General features: G+C 40.7%; 1 protein-coding gene across 1 annotated transcript in view; it reads right to left on the bottom strand.

The window, feature by feature from the left end:
- Positions 1-1,407: 1,407 nt before the first annotated feature.
- The window catches only part of ELOVL4 (ELOVL fatty acid elongase 4), a 53,762-nt gene continuing 35,990 nt past the window's right edge, over positions 1,408-19,179 (bottom strand). The window contains exons 3-6 of the mRNA XM_044421646.1: positions 18,721-18,801; positions 7,152-7,323; positions 3,060-3,187; positions 1,408-1,677 (exon numbers count right to left, since the gene is read on the bottom strand). Of these exons, the coding sequence (XP_044277581.1) occupies positions 1,408-1,677; positions 3,060-3,187; positions 7,152-7,323; positions 18,721-18,801 (651 nt within the window). The remainder of the gene's footprint in view (positions 1,678-3,059; positions 3,188-7,151; positions 7,324-18,720; positions 18,802-19,179) is intronic.

Raw genomic sequence — 19,179 nt, forward strand, 5'->3', positions numbered from 1 at the left:
ATAAATACCATAGAGTTAGCTCTAGAATTCAGACTGGAGAAATCTAAAGACCTCCTTGGTTCTCGTTCCAGCTATCCCTCAAACTCACTTCAGGCTGGAGCAAAGCATGACTCTCTTCATTTCCAAGGCTTTGCAAATGAAGAATCCTTACTGTACTTTCTTCACACTAGTGCAATGAATTAAATGTGTCCACTTCATGGTAGAGAAGAGTTTCAGGTGCTCTGACAATACACATGAGAGACTCCATAAAGGTGCAGAATGGAATGATGAGCAGAACAGCCATGGGAATTAGACTGGAGAGAAGCTAGCATGGAAGGCATGGGATCTTACCAGCCAAGTTTGCCCGTACCACGCTGGGCCTGCAAGAACCAGCAGGAAGGAGTGGGGATCTGCGCACAGTGCCTGCTCAAACAGATCGTGCGTCTCTAAGTATTACAGTACTAAGAAGCAAGATCATCTTGTGAGTAAACAGTTCACAGCAATACATCCTCAGTGCATTTGCTCATGCCATATGAGCCCCAGTTTAGCGAAAGTTAATCACAGTAAAGTCCCATTGAATCCAGTGGGAAAAGTTATTGTGTGATGGGGCTTTCAAATGCAAGACACTTTATACTGAAGAATGTCTCCTCTTTCTATTCAGCACGTCCTGTAATGAAGTAGGTTATTAGCAAAAGACGTTCTGTCTTTGTTACCCCTTCAATATAACATCCAAAATTTTTGTGAGCATGAAGCACCATGGAACTGCAGACAACAAAGGTACATCTTCGGGATTGTCTCAGACCGTGGCTTGTCTTTGTTTTAAAGAAAGACTCAAACATTTTAGAGAAAGGATGAATTAAAAAGGACATTTTGTCAACAGGAGGCAAACATATTACCTCATTAGGATAACACAAAATTGCCTGTTTCTCTATTTCAGAAATTAATATTTAATGTTATATGTTATTTGAAGAGGTAGGTGTATTTCTACACAATAGAAGTCATAACAGACATGATGGAAAAATCACGGCATAATCTAGTCCAAGAGAATATAGTGAAAAAGAGGGCAAGAAAAATACCATGCTTTTGATTTTTCAGAGAAATGTCTGCTCCTAAAGGTCAACTGTACCCTTGGTTAATCGTAATATTAACCACCGGACTGATAATATATCTTATTTCAGCACATCTTTCTTACATTACCGACACCAGCAGTCTAAAAGTTTACATAGAAATCATATGTCTTAATAATTACATAATTACAATAGAAATTTTAAGTTGAAGGGTTGTTGTTAAAACAATCTTCATAAATAATGTTTTCTATCTCTTCAATAACCTAAAGTTCAATTGGTATAGATAGGATAACGTTTCTTTCTCTTTTACAGCCCAATGGGAGACTCCTCACTGCCAACAATAGTTAAGGCCTGGATCAAATTACTCTCCTTTTGCTTTCTTCTGCTTTTTTCCATTTTCCACAACTAAACCATTTTCCGGTTTGCTTATACCGTTTGCCACAATGCCATTGGTAATCTTGCCGTTCTTTACTGGCTGCTTGGGCATCTTGTATGTCCGATAGTAGAAGTTACCAAACAGGACAATGAAAGTGGTGGCATAAAAAATGACACCCCAGTGCATCCACTTAGGGAAGGGACAATCAATATAGATGGACATGGCTGTGTGGCCAATTGTCACATGGAACTGAATCTGAAACACAGAAAAACAGAATGTCAAAAGCTCGGCTGTATACGCTTCCTGCTCGGTTTCATCTTATAGTGTATTTTGCAAAGTTCTCTGGGTAATAATAACAGACTCAAAAGAAAAACAGGGCAAATTGGAAAACAGAAGCGACACTGTTTGAACTAGTTGCAAATTTACGTACTACAGTAAAAGGACAGTATCTACTGTACTAAAAAAGACACACATCAATTATTTCTAGAAACTGAAGTTGTTAATTACCAACAACCAATCAGACGCCCTTACTATGCATTTAAAATTATGTTTTCCACATGAAAACCAAGCCTGAACCTCTCTTTCACTTTTACTTATAACCAAGAAAAGCTATTTTAATACAGGGCAGAATCAAGGTAAGCAAACGTGCAATTGTGGGCTACCAGTGATTCCATTCTGCTTAGTGATGCCAAATGAGGATTCATCATTTCTTCTAGAAATCAAAAATCAGAGAATGGGTGGATCCGCAGGGCTCACATATGGGACCGTCACCTTCCTGTCCTGATCCAGAAATAAGTACTTTGCACTTTCAAAGGAAGTGCAAAATCTCCTTCGTACAACTGGCAGGAGCTGTCTGCAGAACAGAATCAGTGGCTGTGACTGCTTGTGAAATGGCCTGTTTAGGCATCCAAAACAGAGAGTCCAACTAAGCTAATTCAAACTCGTTTGCTTTATTTATTGCAGTAACCTAACATTTTCTTCTTCTGCAGAATCTTTGTAATTTTAAAGTAGCCATGGATAGGAAATGATTCTGACTGAAAACCTGTGGTCTTCATAAATTCAGGGGATCAAATAGATTGTCTCTTTTTAAGCTCTGTTGATGTGTGGCTAATGCAACACTTTCTTCAAACTTTTCAGACATTTTTCCTGGTCCATATATAACAATATTCAGCAGTGAGCAACAGGTGCAGAGGCAGCCTTCTGAATTTAGCTTCTGTAAACACACTGATTAGAATCCATAGCAGGTTTTCATCTGTTAGACAAGCTATTTCATGGGGTATGCATAGATTTCAACCAATTAGTTTGCACATTGTTTCTGTGCAATTATTTCAAGGTGTTATGTAAAAAAGAAATAACAGCATGTTCTGGCACATCTCCTGGAGCAACTGCTAGATATTTCATGCATAATTTTCTTTCCTTCTTTACACTATCCTAGCTCAGAATTCCATTCTTATTCCTGATTATGCTTTGAGATCTCCAATAATATGGATGAAGTGATGCAAGGACAAAGAATCTTGCTTCAGAATTGTGAATGATGATCCTCTTAATGCTACCATTCTAGTTTTGTAGTATTTTATCAAATATATACAGATATACTGTATATTTACACACTAGTTTGAAAAAGAAACATTACTTACCAGCTGCATTATGGTCAAGTATCTTTTCCACCAAAGATACTTCTGGAATTTTGGGCCACAAGCGGCTAGTCCATAGTACATATACATAATAACATGAATAAAAGAATTAATTTGGGCTCCAAAAAAGGCTGTTGAGAGGAAGAAACAAAACAAACATACAAATAAAATTATTTATATATTACAGGAAATGTATTATCAATGTTTTCTTCTCTTTATTTCCAGGACACATTAAAATAAAGTTTAAATCATTCACTTTCATAGTAGATTACAATTATTTATAGGGTAGCATTCAAATATTTTGCATTCTAAATATAGAAATATGGGAAATTAACAAACACACGCAGTAATCGAGCTAAAATCCCCAACTTTAATTCTGACACATTTTGCTGTATGAGTTAGTCTCCAGCAACTTAATAGGACTACTCATATAAATAAATGAAATGCCTATTTCACACATAGATTTACTGAATTAGTAGTAGTATTATTGTTGAATATACAAGTACAGTTATGTCCCATTCTTCTTGTTTTTGTTATGTGCCTGATTTACATCGTCTCTAACTTACGGGGACCCTACAAAGGAGATCCCTCCCTCCCAGTGTTCTATCCAGGAGAGCCCTGCTCTGCTCTTTGAAATTCAAGGCTGTGGCTTCCTTTATGGAATCAATTCATCCCATGCTTGGTCTTCTGTTTCTTCTGCCTTTGACTTTCCCTAGGATGATTTTCTTCTCCAGAGAATTTTGCCTTGTCATGATATGCCCAAAATATGGTAGCCACAGTCTTGTCAAAGTTCTGGTTTGATTTGACCTAGGACCCACTTGCTTGTCTTTCTGTTGGTCCTGAGTATTTGCAAAGCTCTCCAGCGCCATGTTTCAAAAGCATCAATTTTCTTCCTGTCAGTTTTCTTTGCTATTCAACTTTCACACCCATCCACAATGTGCAGGTGCAACATGGGTGCCCAAATTGACTACAGCAGGTGTAGCGAATCTCTGAGGTCATCTTGTCCATGGGGAATGAGCCAGAGATCGCTCTCCCAGGGCAAACCAGTTGCCCCACTCCTGACCTATAGAGTCCTTTCCCCTCCCCCACAGTAACGAATGTGTGTAAAAACAGCATGCTTGGTCACTATGAGCGTCAAGAGTCTGTGTGTGCACCTTCCACATTTCCACTCAGTCATCTCCTCTGCTCAAGTGCAAGACAAGCAGGAGTGGCTATAGATACGAGAGGCGCCCCCAGAACTCTTGAGACCTATGTGACGGCCCCGCAGGTATGCACGTCTATGTGCTTGTACTGGCTGGTGAGGAATGCTTCCCTTTGGCCCTCCTTCCACGTGCAGACGATGCACCAGTGTTAGGAGAGTGGACTGTGGCTTATATGCTTCTTTGTACAGTGGTGCTAATGTACACAGAGCTTCACAGAATTGTGTAAGAGAAACCAGGAAAAGACCCAACCGAATATGAACTTCCTGCCCCAAGAATTGTGCCATCTAAATTGGGCCGCTGCTGCAGAACAACTGCTCTCTCTCCCCCGGCTCCTTGGCATGGCAACCTGTGGGCCTGTCTGGACTACAGGGCAGTTCTCGGAGACCTGCACCATGCAAGTTGTGACAGGCTGCAAGGTCCACTTGGGCTTAGCAAATGATCATGCATCAGCATAGCTGTATTGATATGCCCCGCAATAGCTGCAGCCTGCCTGCCTGCCTCCCTAAACCAGCTGTTATAAACCGCTGGGCCAGAGCAAAATATATGTGCACAACAGTAGCAAGAATTTTATTTTATTTTATTTTATTTTATTTTATTTTATTTTATTTTATTTTATTTTGGAGTTTACCACAGGGATTGTCTTTTGTGCAGCAGTGGTGGGGGGTTTGTTTGTATCTTTGTATCTTTGTGAATTTGTATCTTTATACATTAGTATTTTGACCATGGTTCAACTATATCGTTTATTGCCTGTTAGACAATATCCTTGCTAAGACAAATACAGAAATAATGAGCCTCACTCATGAATCTTAACTTAGGTAATAAATGTGATCAATTTACAGTGCAACGAATTGCAGGGAGGAGAGTGCATAGCATTATTTTATTGGGTATTTGCACCCTGCCCAATTATGTTGTTGGCCTCTGGATGGCTTACAAGTCAACCGTCTGTGCACAGAATTTTGAAATGGGTTGCTATGTATTCAGATGATGTCATCTGACATGATAAAGTCTGCCAGTGGCTACTGGTCCTGAAGGCTATACGCTGCCTCCAGCATCAGGGGCACTATGCTTAGGCACACCAGTTGCTGGGGCACCTGGGTGGGAGGCTGTTTGTGTGCTTCCAGTGTCGAACTGTTTGGCCACTGTGTGCACTGAATCCTGGACTAGATGGGCTCATGCTCCTATTCAGCATGGCTCTTCTTGTACTCTTCGGAAGAACAAATCCACTCCCGAAGTGCTACCACTAACCCTTTACCACACATCAGAATGTGTGGAATCCAAATCCAAAACCAGAACTGTTTTGCCCAGGGGCACTGGCCATATCTGGCTCAAGAAGGAAGGGGCTTGTTCTGTTCTCTCCTGCTAAGAGATGCTTACAGAGTTTGTATGAAGATGCCTTTGAAGACACGCGTTGGTGACTTCCCGACTTGACTTCTGTAACGCGCTCTACGTGGGGCTGCCCTTGAAGGCGGTCCGGATACTTCAATTGGTTCAGAATAGAGCTGCCAGGCTGCTGTCGGGGACTGGGCGTTATGTTCACATGACTCCAGTCCTTCGTCAGCTTCACTGGCTTCCCACTGAAGTCCGGGCCCAATTCAAGGTGTTGGTGATGACCTATAAAGCCCTAAATGGCTTGGGTCCTGGCTACCTGAAGGAGCGCTTACGTCCATATACGCCTGCCCGCCCCCTGAGATCAGCGGGAGAGGCCCTTCTCTGGGAACCCTCCGTGAAAGAAATTAGGAGGGTAAGTACTCAGAGGAGGGCTTTCTCTGCAGTGGCGCCCAATCTATGGAATGCACTCCCCAGAGAGGTCCGCCTGGCGCCGTCGTTATTTGTTTTTCGGCGCCAGGCAAAGACCTTTTTATTCAAACGTTATTTTAATTGTTAATATCATTTATTTATTTATTTATTTATTTATTTATTTAATTCTTGGCCAGGTCAACTCAAATTATATTGTTTTTATGTTGTGTTTATTTATTTATTATTGTGAGCTGCCCCGAGGCTTCGGCGAATGGGGCGGCATAGAAGCCTCCTAAATAAATAAATAAAGATAAGAGCCACAGCATTGCAGCAAAGGGAGATGTACAGACTATCTTTAAGTGAGTAGAAAAGCAACACATGCAAAGGATATTTTAGTTTTTAATCAATGATATCTATGTATACAGTAAGGTGATACACATTCAGTTAGGCTTAAAACTGTTGTTTGCCTAAAAAAAGTAGGTAACATTCAAGGTCAGAAGTCTCACAGAAATTAATAGGACCTAATTCTGAGTACAATGGACAAGCTTGGCCTGTAAATTCTTTAGAGTGCAATCCTACGCTTGTTTAGACAAGAAAGAATCCTGCCCATTCTGGTGGGTTGGTGAATGATGGGAGTTGTAGGGCCTTTGGGTTGGCAACTTGTGTCCTGCATTGAGAAGGGGTTGGATCTGATGGCCTTCTAGGCCCCTTCCATGTGTATGATTCTATATTTTTCTGCCTAAGGTTGCATCCTTAGTCATCATGGAGATATGTCGGATTAAGCAGCAACACAGAATTAGGAATTCTGCTGTCTTTGCAATTGCAGAAATCTAGTTCTAACAAAGCAACACCGGTGTGTTGCTTCATACAGCAAGCAGACTTGAAATACAAACAGGAGAATGTGTATGCAATGGCTGAATCATACCATTTATGCCCATGTGGAAAAAGTTTCATAATCTTTAGGACTGTATTTCTTTCCTCCCCCTCATTTCCCAGAAAAAGAAGTATGTTCCTTATTTCATTCATCCTTCCAAAACTGAACACATACTTACCCTATCACTGTAGTATGAAAAATACTTGCAAATGACAATCACAATCAATATTCATTATCAGGGTAAGTGTCAGTTTCGGATCTTTATCTGGGGATATTACTCACCTTGTCCACCTGCAACCCATTTTATGCCAATCCACCACAATGTAAACATAGTGAAATGGTGATAGACGTGTAGAAAACTGATTTGGTTAAATTTCTTTCTTAGGATGAAAAATACTGTGTCCAGATATTCAATTCCCTTTGAGATGAAGTACCACCATAAAGCCCCTGCTATCTGTAACAGAGAAATAAGAATGTAAGGATTCATATACTGGGTCAAGTGGATATACCACCTAAAACAATACCCTATTTTGATGTAGGTTCCCTAGTTAATGACATTTCCTTTGCTATGGAATATTAGCCTTCTTCATGTGTCCCAGCATGGCAGGCAGGGATGTGCCCACTGTCCATGTTGATGCACTATAACTACTTCTGGCAGAATACAGTCCTCCATGAGGTTCCTTACTGCACAGGATTAAAGGCAGAGCCTCTAATTTTTATGGCCTGAAGCAAAACTACACCCTTCTACTTCTTCTAGTTAATACTGGGGATATACAGAGCCCCTAGTCTAGAGATAAAGGAAGTGCAAGTTTTATGTGTGCATTAAATTCTTCATCTGTATGAAAGAAAACAATACATAAGTGATTAAGAAATATTTCTTTACATGCGAATGTTGAAAACTTTCACAATATATAAATAACATCAGGAAAAATAATCTGAGAGCCATGGAGAAAAAGCAGGAAATAGAAGTGGTTCTTTTAAAGACTTTAGCTGTCAGACTCCATGTAAGATTAGGGAAACTGTGATCCTCCAGACACTATTGGACTACAACTCCCAATATTCTTGATCACTAACCATGCTTGCTGATGCTAATTGTCATGTAAGAACATCTGGAGGCCAAGTGATTCTCTATCCCTACTCTACAGTATAGGAGAATGTCATGTAATGTCACCTACTGCAGATTACTAGTACAGGAAACCAATTTCTGAAGGGCTTCCACAAAACCTTTACCACACATTGGAATGTGTGGAAGAAAAAACCCACATCACACCACAGATTACTGAGCAAGGCAGTGGTCCATACCACGGGTTAAAACACATCCTAGTTCAAGAAAGGAAAATTTACTTAAAGGCAAACTTCGGAATACCGCAACAGTCACACAAATTGCTGATTCCAGCAAGACATCCTTGTCCACCAAGTGTTAAAACCAACTGGAATGTTTCAAAGGAACATTTCAACATTAAGGACATTATTTCAAAATTAATAAATAAAATATTCTATATTTTACAATCCACTTTGGAAAGCTTGATCCATATGTGGTTTCTATCCCTAATTATTTTGAAGTCAGTTCAACTTGGTTCTACATTTTTAAAAAGTATTTCATAAATAACAGTGTATTAATACACTTCAGATTTCCAGTTATACAAGAGAGGCACAGTTTTCTGCCTCATTGTGCGCTGCTCCCCCTGCCCCTGGCATTTGAGCAAGTCCTCAGGCAACACTGGGAGGTCTTGTAGAGCAAATTTGGGAGGTATGCCAGGTGCAAGATGGGTTTGCCGGTGGGGAGCAGAGCATAGGAAAAACCACTTATATGAACAGAAGTTTGCTCATGCAACATTGGACTGAAGCCGGTATGTCCAAGTAGCATCAAAATATCAAGAACATTGTGCACTGGAGATATGGCAAATCTAAAGGAAATACTTTTTGGTGTCTCTTCAATACACCCTATATCAAATGCTGAATCCTTAAGACACTTTTGGTAGCAACAGCTTTCAGAATTGGTATCCGTAAAAATGCCTTCATTAACAACCGGTATGAGAGCCTCCATGACGCAATGGTTAAGTGTGTAGTTGGACTGCCTGTGGGGGATCGGAGTAAGACTCCCTGCCCAGTCCTGACGTCCCTACTGTCAGCACCGCTGGTTCACACAGTCATGGTGAGAATCAGGGTGGAATGAATCATCTATGCTGCTCTGAGGTCTTTGGAGAATAGGTGGAATATAAATACACTGATTCCGATCTTCCTATGGCCTAATATTCCTTGTGCCCAATTGCTTTGATGACATCCCTGTAAACAACCACTGATAGCATATCATTTGGGAGTTGTTGTTCAGAGACTTGGGACTTATTTGAATGTCCTGGAAGACAGAATGTTTGGGGTATGTGTTTGGGATTTGAGCTCAAATAACCAATATTACATATCTATAGCTATATGTGAATAATATATAATTTACAGATGATGATGATGATGTGTACAATGTCTAGCATACAGGGAAATAAAAAAGAGGAAGAAGGAAAAGAAACACCTACAGAGCTAGGAGTTCCCAGATAAAAAGGATGCCCAGAAAGGTATTAAAAGACACATTACTCAATCAATGGCATGGTTTGCCTGTGGACCAGATAGTCAAGTATTTGGCTCCCACAATAAAGCTTGAACTCACACCCACTAATAAGAGCTATAATTGAGTAAGTATTCTGAACAGAACTGCACTAATGAAGACAACACCTTTTGGGAGAACGCAAAAAAGAATATCCTGTCTTTTCTCATACCTTATAGGATAAATGCTTACCCTGTATAAAAGAGATTTTGCATTTCTAATTAAAATATATGCTTAATGCATGTATAACTAGGATTACAGGAACTTATAGTTTGTACTTACAAGATGAATACATACTTTTTTTTTTTTTAAGGAAACAGGTCTTTAGACATATAGATGTCTAGCAGTTCAGTTATAATAAAATGCTTTCAGAGGGCCTTCTTGGAGGCTGCTCCCAGGCCTTGAAAGTCCCTGCAGAGGAGGGTCAGATTGCTCCCTCTCTGTTGTCCTTCCACTTCAGGCAAAAACATTTTTTGGCAAGAAGGCCTTTGTCATGTAAATTTTCCTGTTAGGCTGAATGTGTTTATTCTTTTATTGCTTCATTTCAATGTATTTTTGTGATAGTTTTAATAATGTTTTTTGCTTTACACTTCAGTTTTTGTTGTTATCTGCCTTGAGTGCCATTTCCTTGGTAGAAATCCAATATATAAAATAAAATGCACAGTCCCTATATTTATTTCATTTAAAATAGTATACCCCTACTGTCAGTACTTACAAGGGACTCAAAGGCAATTTACACTAACAATTAAATATAATGTAATCAAGGGATATAAAATAGGCAACCCCTCACTGAAAAAGGAGCTAGCAAATTACAGGTGCAATCCTGTGAACTGCACCACTACTGCTTGGAAGGCTTCCAAGATTCCCATGTCCTGTGGGGCCAAAGCCGGCAGTGTGGGGAAAGCAGGAGAGGGGATCTTGCCTCCCTGCTGTCTGATCTTGTTCATTTTTGCTAAAGAGGCTTTCAGTCTTTGAGGGTGCTTAAATATCAGAGGGAAGAGAGCTTAGAAGGCTCCGGGACAAATCATATCTCGCCCCCCTCTGATCTCTTCCCCTCCCTCTCTGATGTAGAATGTCCTCTTTTCCCTCTCTCCTAGGCTGATTTGCCAGTGTTGGAGAGGCAGTTGGCGCAGTTCTTCCAAGACTGGTGTGAGTGGAAGTGACTTGCGGTCAGATCGGACTTCCCCTTGCCAGGACTGAGAACTCTCCCAAACTCAGAAGGGGTATTCTGAGCCATCCAATGGTCCCTGGGGCACTTTCCTAGGGACCATAGGACTGCTCTCTAAATAAAAACAACACAGCAGAGAGCAGGGAGAAAGGAAATAAAATAATTTAGCACAGACCAAGGGTCTGGTGAAATAAAATTGTCCTAAGCGTGTGTCCAAACGCCATGAAAGTGTGTGTGTGGATGGGGGGCACCCAGGGCACACTAGCAGGGTGAATATGTGTTGTCTTTCACTGAGGAGGGGCTTCTGTTTGAATACTGCCAGAGGACCCTCCTCTACTGACAATATTCCATGTTTGAAGGACTTTTTCTGCTCAATTATGGTTTAAAGATAAAGGATAAGAATTGTTACTAGTTAACAGTTAGTACCTGAGTAGGCAGGCATGTAAGTCAACTGACCATGGTCTTCTACACCATGGTTGATGCACTGCAGGGCATCAGTATTTACACAGCATAATCTCTAATTGTGTATCTATAATCAACATGCCATTTTTATGCAAATTGCACAACTTTTGCCATGCTTGGTTATGCATTTCCCCTTCTTCGGCAATTCTTAAGTGTCCATTCTATTCTCTTTTGAAAAGGGGTTCCACAGCCTGGGCTGCATGACTGGCAAAGGCCCATTCTGTGTCCTTGCTGACTGCAGCTGCAGAGGTAGCAAAACAACCTCAGACATTTACTGCAGTGGGCTGGCGGACTGCGAGAGAGAGAGAGAGAGAGAGAGAGAGAGAGAGAGAGAGAGAGAGAGAGACTGTATCTTCCCCTTTTCTACCCCCCAATATTACAAAGTTGCCTTTCTGATTAGGTGACTTGCTCTTGCCCCATTGTTGCAAAACTGTGACATTCAGTTGGGCAGTTCCTAAGCCTGATCAATATGATGAACAGGCAGGGACAGTACTGGCATATTTTGACAATAAGTTTCAACCTCTTGCAGAAGATAATTTGTGGCAGGGATAAGGAAAGGAGCCTAGGAACATGATGGAATATCACTTCCTTCAAAGAATATGCGGAAAAGTCCCTTGGTAGGTGACCTGCTGAAGATGGCTAGGTGTGGGCATGGAAAGAGCCTTGGTTGCGCTGCGTGTTGACCTATGTCAGGAGAGAGATAGGAGGAGTGTGACCCTGTTGATTCTCTTTCATTTCTCTGTGGTTTTTGATACTGTTGACCATGGTGACATTCCTGGGCAATTGTCTGAGTTGGGAGTGGGAGCTAATTCACTGCCGTCCTACTGGGATGGATGGCTCCAGAAGGTTGTGAGCGGGGGATGCTGCTCTGCCCCATGGGTTCTGCAAACTGGGGTTCTGGAAGGGTCGCTTCTGTCCACCATGCGATTTAACAGCCACATGAAACCACTGTGGCATCACTTGGAGTTTTACTGTGCATTGTCCTCAGTATGTTGATGACATGCAGCTCTATTTCTCCTTTTCATCAGGCAGGGCAGCAAATGCTTGCAGATCAATTGCTTGCTGTGACAATGGACTGAATCGAGGGTAATAAACTGATGTTCAGTCCAGGCAAGACCATTGTGGGTGGTTCTTCTGACTGCATGGAGGTGGTTCAGTATTTTCTGGATGCAATTGCAGCTGGTGGTTCTCCTGGAGGCATCATTTTCACATAAGGCTTCAGTGGCATAGAGTGCCTCCTACCAGCTCCAGCTGGTGGCCCAGATAGACCCCCTGTCAGGGATAACCTGGCTTCAGAAGTCTAAGCTCCGGCAACCTCCAAGCTAGGTAACCACAATGTGCTCTACACAGCACTGCTTTTGAAGATGGTTTGGAAGCTGCAGCTTGGACAAAATCTGGCAGTCATGTATTGGCTTTCTCAGTATTAATCTACCCATACCCTTTGATCACTGTTTGAGACCTCCTCTGAGTACATCCTATGAAGGAGCTTGGAGGATGACTTCAAGGGAGGGGGCCTTCTGGGTGGTGGGCCCCCTGACTGTGGGATGCACGTCCCACTGGCACTTATCTTTTCCATGTCAGGACTCTCTTCTACCGCAAGCATTTGATTGCATGCGATGCATGTATGTGTTTACACCATTCCAAAAACTTGCCACATTGAACGATATAGAAATACCTTAAATAAGAAAATATTGCCAGTTGCTTTTATCAAGTCCCCATATGTTACTAAAATTGTTTTTAAGTTTAAAATGATTTTTAGATGTTGCATGCTGAAGATTTTATATTATGTTTTGGATTTGAGGTTGTCATTTTCGTGAACTGCCAGAAAGCTTTGTCTATTGGACTATATGGAAAATTAATGAATAAATAAACTTGCGGAGGATATTTTTAAAAAATGACAGTAGTGATAACTTTCCCTTTTTTCTGTAATCAAAACCAGGGAACACAAAAGAAATGGCACTGCTTTTAACAGTTGCAATTTTCAATTTTGCTATCAAATTTGGAAATGTTTGCTCTGTGTTTGACCATTATGTTCTTCTGAATCTAGAATAAATTGTGCTCCAAGGTAGACAAACATCAAGAATATGTCCATCTGTTAAATAAAATGCCAAACAATTAAAGTTTGGGAAGGAGACAGAAAACACTGTAATTAAAGAAATGAATTTTAGTGCACTTAGAATTACAAATTTACAGTGTATCCTATGAAAGTTTACTGAGAAGTATGAGGCCTGAGGGCCTTCTGATGAGGCTTTTATTGTGCAACTATCTGGTCTCATTAATGGAATTTTACAAACAGTCCATACAATGTCCTCATCCATTCATGCCCTTCCTGTGCTTTCCCACCACTTCTCCTAGGCCTTTTCTTGCCAGAAAAAGAACTGCTAAGGAGCAAAAGATGGAACAACTGCATGATGTTTGGAGAGCTCTGAGGCTGTACTCTCTGCACCGCGAGAGTAAGCCCAACTCAAGTAAATCCACTAGGATTGGCTTCTGAGTAAATGTGCACAGGATCAGGCTGCAGGTCATACTTTACGGAAGTTACAGTGAGACTCAAAAGCTTAACTGATTCTAGATCTGAACACTGCCCTTCAGTCTCCTGACTGGGCTCCATGCCATTAATTCTGTAGCAGTCACAGAAACATAGAATAGTAGAGCTGGAAGGGGCCAAGAAGGTCACCAATCTACACTATCCCAGTTGTGTAATGGAGGCAGAGCCTGCAGAGATGCTTTCTATGCAGGGGCGATGATGTAATCTCTCATGCCAGTCAGAGTTCTGTGCTCCCTCTGAGTTTAGCTGCACACTAGCTGGGGGAATGGATTTTCCCAGTAATGGTTTATTATTCTATGCTGTAATATAAAGTACCGAGCAGGCTTTTAAGATCCATCCCCTTTTCAAACCTGCTCCAGATAGAGTTGAAGCTCCTAGAACTTCGTGGATATGGATGACTAGAACTGCCTCAGTTCTGGACTATCCTGGTAGGTGTGGCTGGAGGGGCTGCCATGAGGAGTGCCAAAATGTACCACTGTCTGTACGATGCTAGAGGTAACGCCTGTAAAAATGACTGGGGAAACCATCTCCCTGAAGGAAGTAAACTGAAACTCCGCACTTTCTCTGTGACCAGAACGAATGCCAAGTCAAGATGGAAAATCAGCTCTCTCCTAATAATGCATTCCCAAGCTTTCCTACTGAAAGGATTCCTAATGGTAGATTATCTTCCATTCTTAAAAGTTGTGAATATGTAAAGCATACAAAAGTTACGCAAAGATTCCATTCCTTTTCCTGATGTGCCATCTGCTTAGCACTGTGACTTCAGATAGTGCAACTGAATTCTAGAAGCCTATTTGTTTAGTTCCTGACCAAATGCAGAATGGAAAAGACCTCTGACTGCAATGAACAGACTTCTCTCGATTGTCCAGGCATGAAGAATTTAAAATCCAGGACTGATTATGGCTCAACTTTTCCAGCCATGATTTCTGAAAATCTTGGTGCCCAAGAACATCAAATAAAATGTAAACCTTGGTTCTTTACCTATTTATAACCTTTCTGTTGTGGGTTGTTGAGAAAATATTCACCAGGTTCAAAGTGAAATTCAAACAGTAATTCAATCAAGAACAATATACTTGAGGTTACATGCAAATATTATTTCATATATCAGTTTTCATATGAGGAAAAAAAGGATTAAAAACCTCTAGTAGCAGTTTGCCAAATGCCTGGTAGACACAGGTGAGAATAAATAGGCTTGTATTCCTTCTTTTGCCTTAGTTTAAGAACAGACATGTTTCATTGTTGATAATAGTAGCAGAAAAAAATAGGATATGATTCTGAATTGTGATTTTCTTTATATATATTAAAACATCCAGTTATGGAACAAGTTCCCACTGAGAGCCACCTGGTGCCAACCTTACTATCTTTGAGGCAGCAGGTAAAGACCACCCTCTACAGCAGGGCATTCAAGTAACCTCTGGATCCTGCTACCTGTCAACAGGTCTGAATGTTTTTTCTTATTGTTGATCTGTTTACTGTATGGCTTTAAATTTTGTATTGTAAACTTTTAATGAAGTTTTAATATGTTTTTATGCAATGTATCCTTTTTAAATGTGCTTGGTGAATTGCTTTGGCTGTTAGGCAGCATAGAAATAAATAAATAAACAAATAAGTACAAAACAACTGAAAAAAATGCAATCACCAAATAAACAACAGCAGAGTAAAACTCAAAGCATTGATGATGCCCGATTGACTATATTGCCTATTATTGGAACTAGTCTGACAGAATGTATGGCATGAAGGCAGATTCTAGAATGCTTAACTGGAAAGCTTCTAAATATATCCTAACCAAATGTTATCAGAATATGACCATTTCTTTTCAATGGGCTTTCATATACACAAAATCGAAGACTATTAAGACACCAGATGGCACACAAAGATTACAGGAACAACTATGATTAAAGGGTCAGTGAGAGGTCCCTGATCTCTGTATCTTGCATTTTAGAGCAAGCCACAGTTGTGTAACAATTTAACTGGAAGCTTTTTAAAATAAGGTGCATTTGTTTCTCTTGATCTGTGCCAGAGTAGTCCTGGCAACACCTAGTTTACATGGGTGCCATGGTTTCTACTATGTTTGTATGGCTAAAGACATATCAATGGCTAGGAGGCAGAAATGCACACAATTTACCAATGTTCAAAATTGTTGGGGTGAAAGTATGAATATGTTGTGTCTATTGTTCTGTTCTAAGGATATACATATATTTTGATCTAATATGCAGAGCTATCTTTCTCTTTTCATGGAGAGGTACCATCTGCATATTTCTGAAGTGGTTTCAACCCCTGAAATGGTTCAAAAAGGTTCTAGCTTACTCCTTGATCCATTACTGTGACTTCTTTTAGAAGCTCAGGGCCTTCCAGGGCCTGAAGGGCTGACATCTATGACCCTAACTGGAGGTAGATAGCCTAATTGCAGCAAACCTGGTAACTTCCCAATGATGTGCTGAAGATGGAGCTGCCTTTGAAGACAACCTGGAAAGTTCAGCTATTCCAAAAAATGGCTGAATCCTAACTGGGAGCAGGTGCTATTTGTCCTTTCTTGCCTGCACTGACTTAATTTGGAGTTATGCACTGGAGTTATGTTCACATGACTCCAGTCCTCTGTCAGCTTCACTGGCTTCCCATTGAAGTCCGGGCCCAATTCAAGGTGTTGGTGATGACCTATAAAGCCCTAAACGGCTTGGGTCCTGGCTACCTGAAGGAGCGCTTGCATCCATATACGCCCGCCCACCCCCTGAGATCTGCGGGAGAGGCCCTTCTCCCTCCGTGAAGGAAATTAGGAGGGTAGGTACTCAGAGGAGGGCTTTCTCTGTGGTAGCGCCCAATCTATGGAATGCGCTCCCCAGAGAGGTACGCCTGGCGCCGTCGTTATTTGTTTTTCGGCGCCAGGCGAAGACCTTTTTATTCAAACATCATGTTAATTGCTAATATTATTTCCTTATTTTATTCTTTGGCCAGGGCAACTTATTTTATATTGTAATTCGTTTTATATTTTTAATGTATTACATTTTAATGTTTTGTGAGCCGCCCTGAGGCTTCGGTGAATGGGGCAGCATAGAAATTTTCTAAATAAATAAATAAATAAATAAATAAATTTCTGGGCCTGAACACTGATTTTGACTTATATGGTTTTGGGGCCTCAGAATGTGATGGAACAGCTCTACTGTATCAAGCATATAATATGTACTTGCCCACACGTAAAATTCATCAACAGAAAACCTTCAGGTACCTCCCCATTTTGAGGCTCAAAGGGTGGTAGCAGGAGAGATGGCTTTTTTGCAGGTTGCCCCCACTCTGGAATGCTCTCCTCGGGGGAAGCTCACAGGATAAGCCTTTCCTGTTCTCCAAGGCTTTCAAGATCTTTTAAAGACTTTTAAAATATATTATACTGTTTAGTACTTTCTATTATTTTACTCCTTGCCATTTGGTTTTATCTCTTGTGTTCTGCAGTATTAGTTTTTTATTAGTTATTATTTTATATTAGTTTATCCAGTACATCAAATATTAGTTTCATATTGATAGGGTTTTTCTGTATTGTAAAATGGAAAGAAAAAATTACGAAGAGTTTAATAAATGCCATCAATTAGTAAATATTGTGCATGGACTATACTACTGGATTGTGGCAATGGATTGTGACAATTTGACACAACAAATTGTAAGCCTGGATGCTGAAGACTGTTTGTACTTTTATGCAGTTAGACTGACAAAGTGCAAAAGGGGAAAGTGAGGCATGTCTGCCTGGTAGATTTTTCTAGTGTTTGCAAAAATTTAGATTGTTATAAGAAGTTTCCTTATGCTTATTCAGCATTCAGAACCCAGTTGCCTGTTAAAATTCAGGTCCAAAAATAAAAAAGGAGAGAGAATCCTTGATTCAAATATTTGCTGCCACAGCGCATTGCATTCTGTCAGCTAATACAATAAACCAGTTAACTACCACCCAGTTAAAATAACAAGCTTTCTGCTTCAAAGGAGACCCTAAATTTAAATCTTCCTAAGTACACCCAAATTTCTTAACAGAAAGCTTTAAAAACATCTGTGGCGTGATATTCAAGCTAGGTATTCTCCATTATTCATCCACACCCTAACACTTTGCATAAGCTACACCTTGTGTGTAATATCTACTGGAAACTATGCAATGCTCCGTAGTCGCCATTCATTTCTTAATCCTTTACAGCCGGATGCTGCATAGCAGCAGGACCTACTAGAGTGTAGCTATCATCTTGGTCCAAGGAAAGGACCAGTGCTTGAGTGTAGGTGTCTTTCTGGATTGAGGTCAAATGGTCGTTGTATGATAGGCGGGAAATAACTGGAGATGCAGCCGCCGTACATGAATTTGATTCGGAGAGGGAACAGAATAATTGTTGCTAAATCTCCCGAGTTGCTTGCTAGCCTTATGTTGTGTTAGAATACAGGGAAGATCCACTGAAACAGCTTGAAGCCAAACTTATGAGGTTCCCCCGAACTGTAATGCAATGCCAAGTGTGAAGTTGTCACTAGCCATTAGCAGTACCCGTGCCTCGTACAAACAGCCCATATCTGTAAATCATCACTATGAATCCATGCTTTCCACCTTCTTGCAATTATGGAATCTCATAAAAGCTTCCAAACGATGTTATAGCAGGCAATGCAACAAATGGCAGCATCTTGAGGTCAAAGTCACTTTGCCAGTAGAGGGTGTGCTTAGTCTGGCCACTTCTGTTCTGAAGGGAAAAGCAGCCACAGTGCCAAGGTCATGATCCATAACAAACTAAGGGCTCACAACGGTTGCTTGCTAAAACATGTCTCATTTATCCGAAATCCCCTTCTTGAAGGCTTCATTTGAAGCTGGGTACTGACAGATCAGGCAGTAAAACATCCAGTGCAAATCAGGAGCAAGTACAGTTGCTCAACTTTTCAACTAAAGCTATCAGATGAAGCAAACCTATTAAAAAGTACTTTCAACATTACATGTGCTTTGGCTGTGGCGTCAGTATTCCCAACAATACCAGAACCGATCGTAGTAAACTGGTACAGCCTCTTCGTCCACTGAAAGACACTTAACTTATATATAATTGACTATTTGATATTAGAAATCATTACTCACCCTGACTTCATATTCATTATCTGAGTAATCCACAGACTGACAGATATAGCTGTATCCTCGAGCCCTTGATGCCATAAATAGCTGAAAACATTAAGTTCATATATTAATCTTTCTGTTAATTATTATTCCTGAAAACAATCATCAGTTTAAATATATGCAAGGCAGTATTTGTACAAACACTGCCATAGATAGAGAAGGCGGTGGTTACTACTTCCTAATAAAGCTGCAGTTTAGACTGCCTCTCCCCTCTCATGTTCTTTCTTATTCCAGAGTCTTTTATGAAGCGTGTTCTGTGACATCATGGGCCATAACTTTACTCTCTCTCAAACACACACACACACACACACACACACACACACACACACACACAGAGAGAGAGAGAGAGAGAGAGAGAGAGAGAGAGAGAGAGAGAGAGATTAGAGCCTCCAGCAGCCTGCTCTTTCTCCACATGCCCAACAC

Source organism: Varanus komodoensis, unplaced genomic scaffold (assembly GCF_004798865.1).
Source record: "Varanus komodoensis strain SLA01 unplaced genomic scaffold, ASM479886v1 scaffold12, whole genome shotgun sequence".
Classification (NCBI taxonomy): Eukaryota; Metazoa; Chordata; class Lepidosauria; order Squamata; family Varanidae; genus Varanus; species Varanus komodoensis.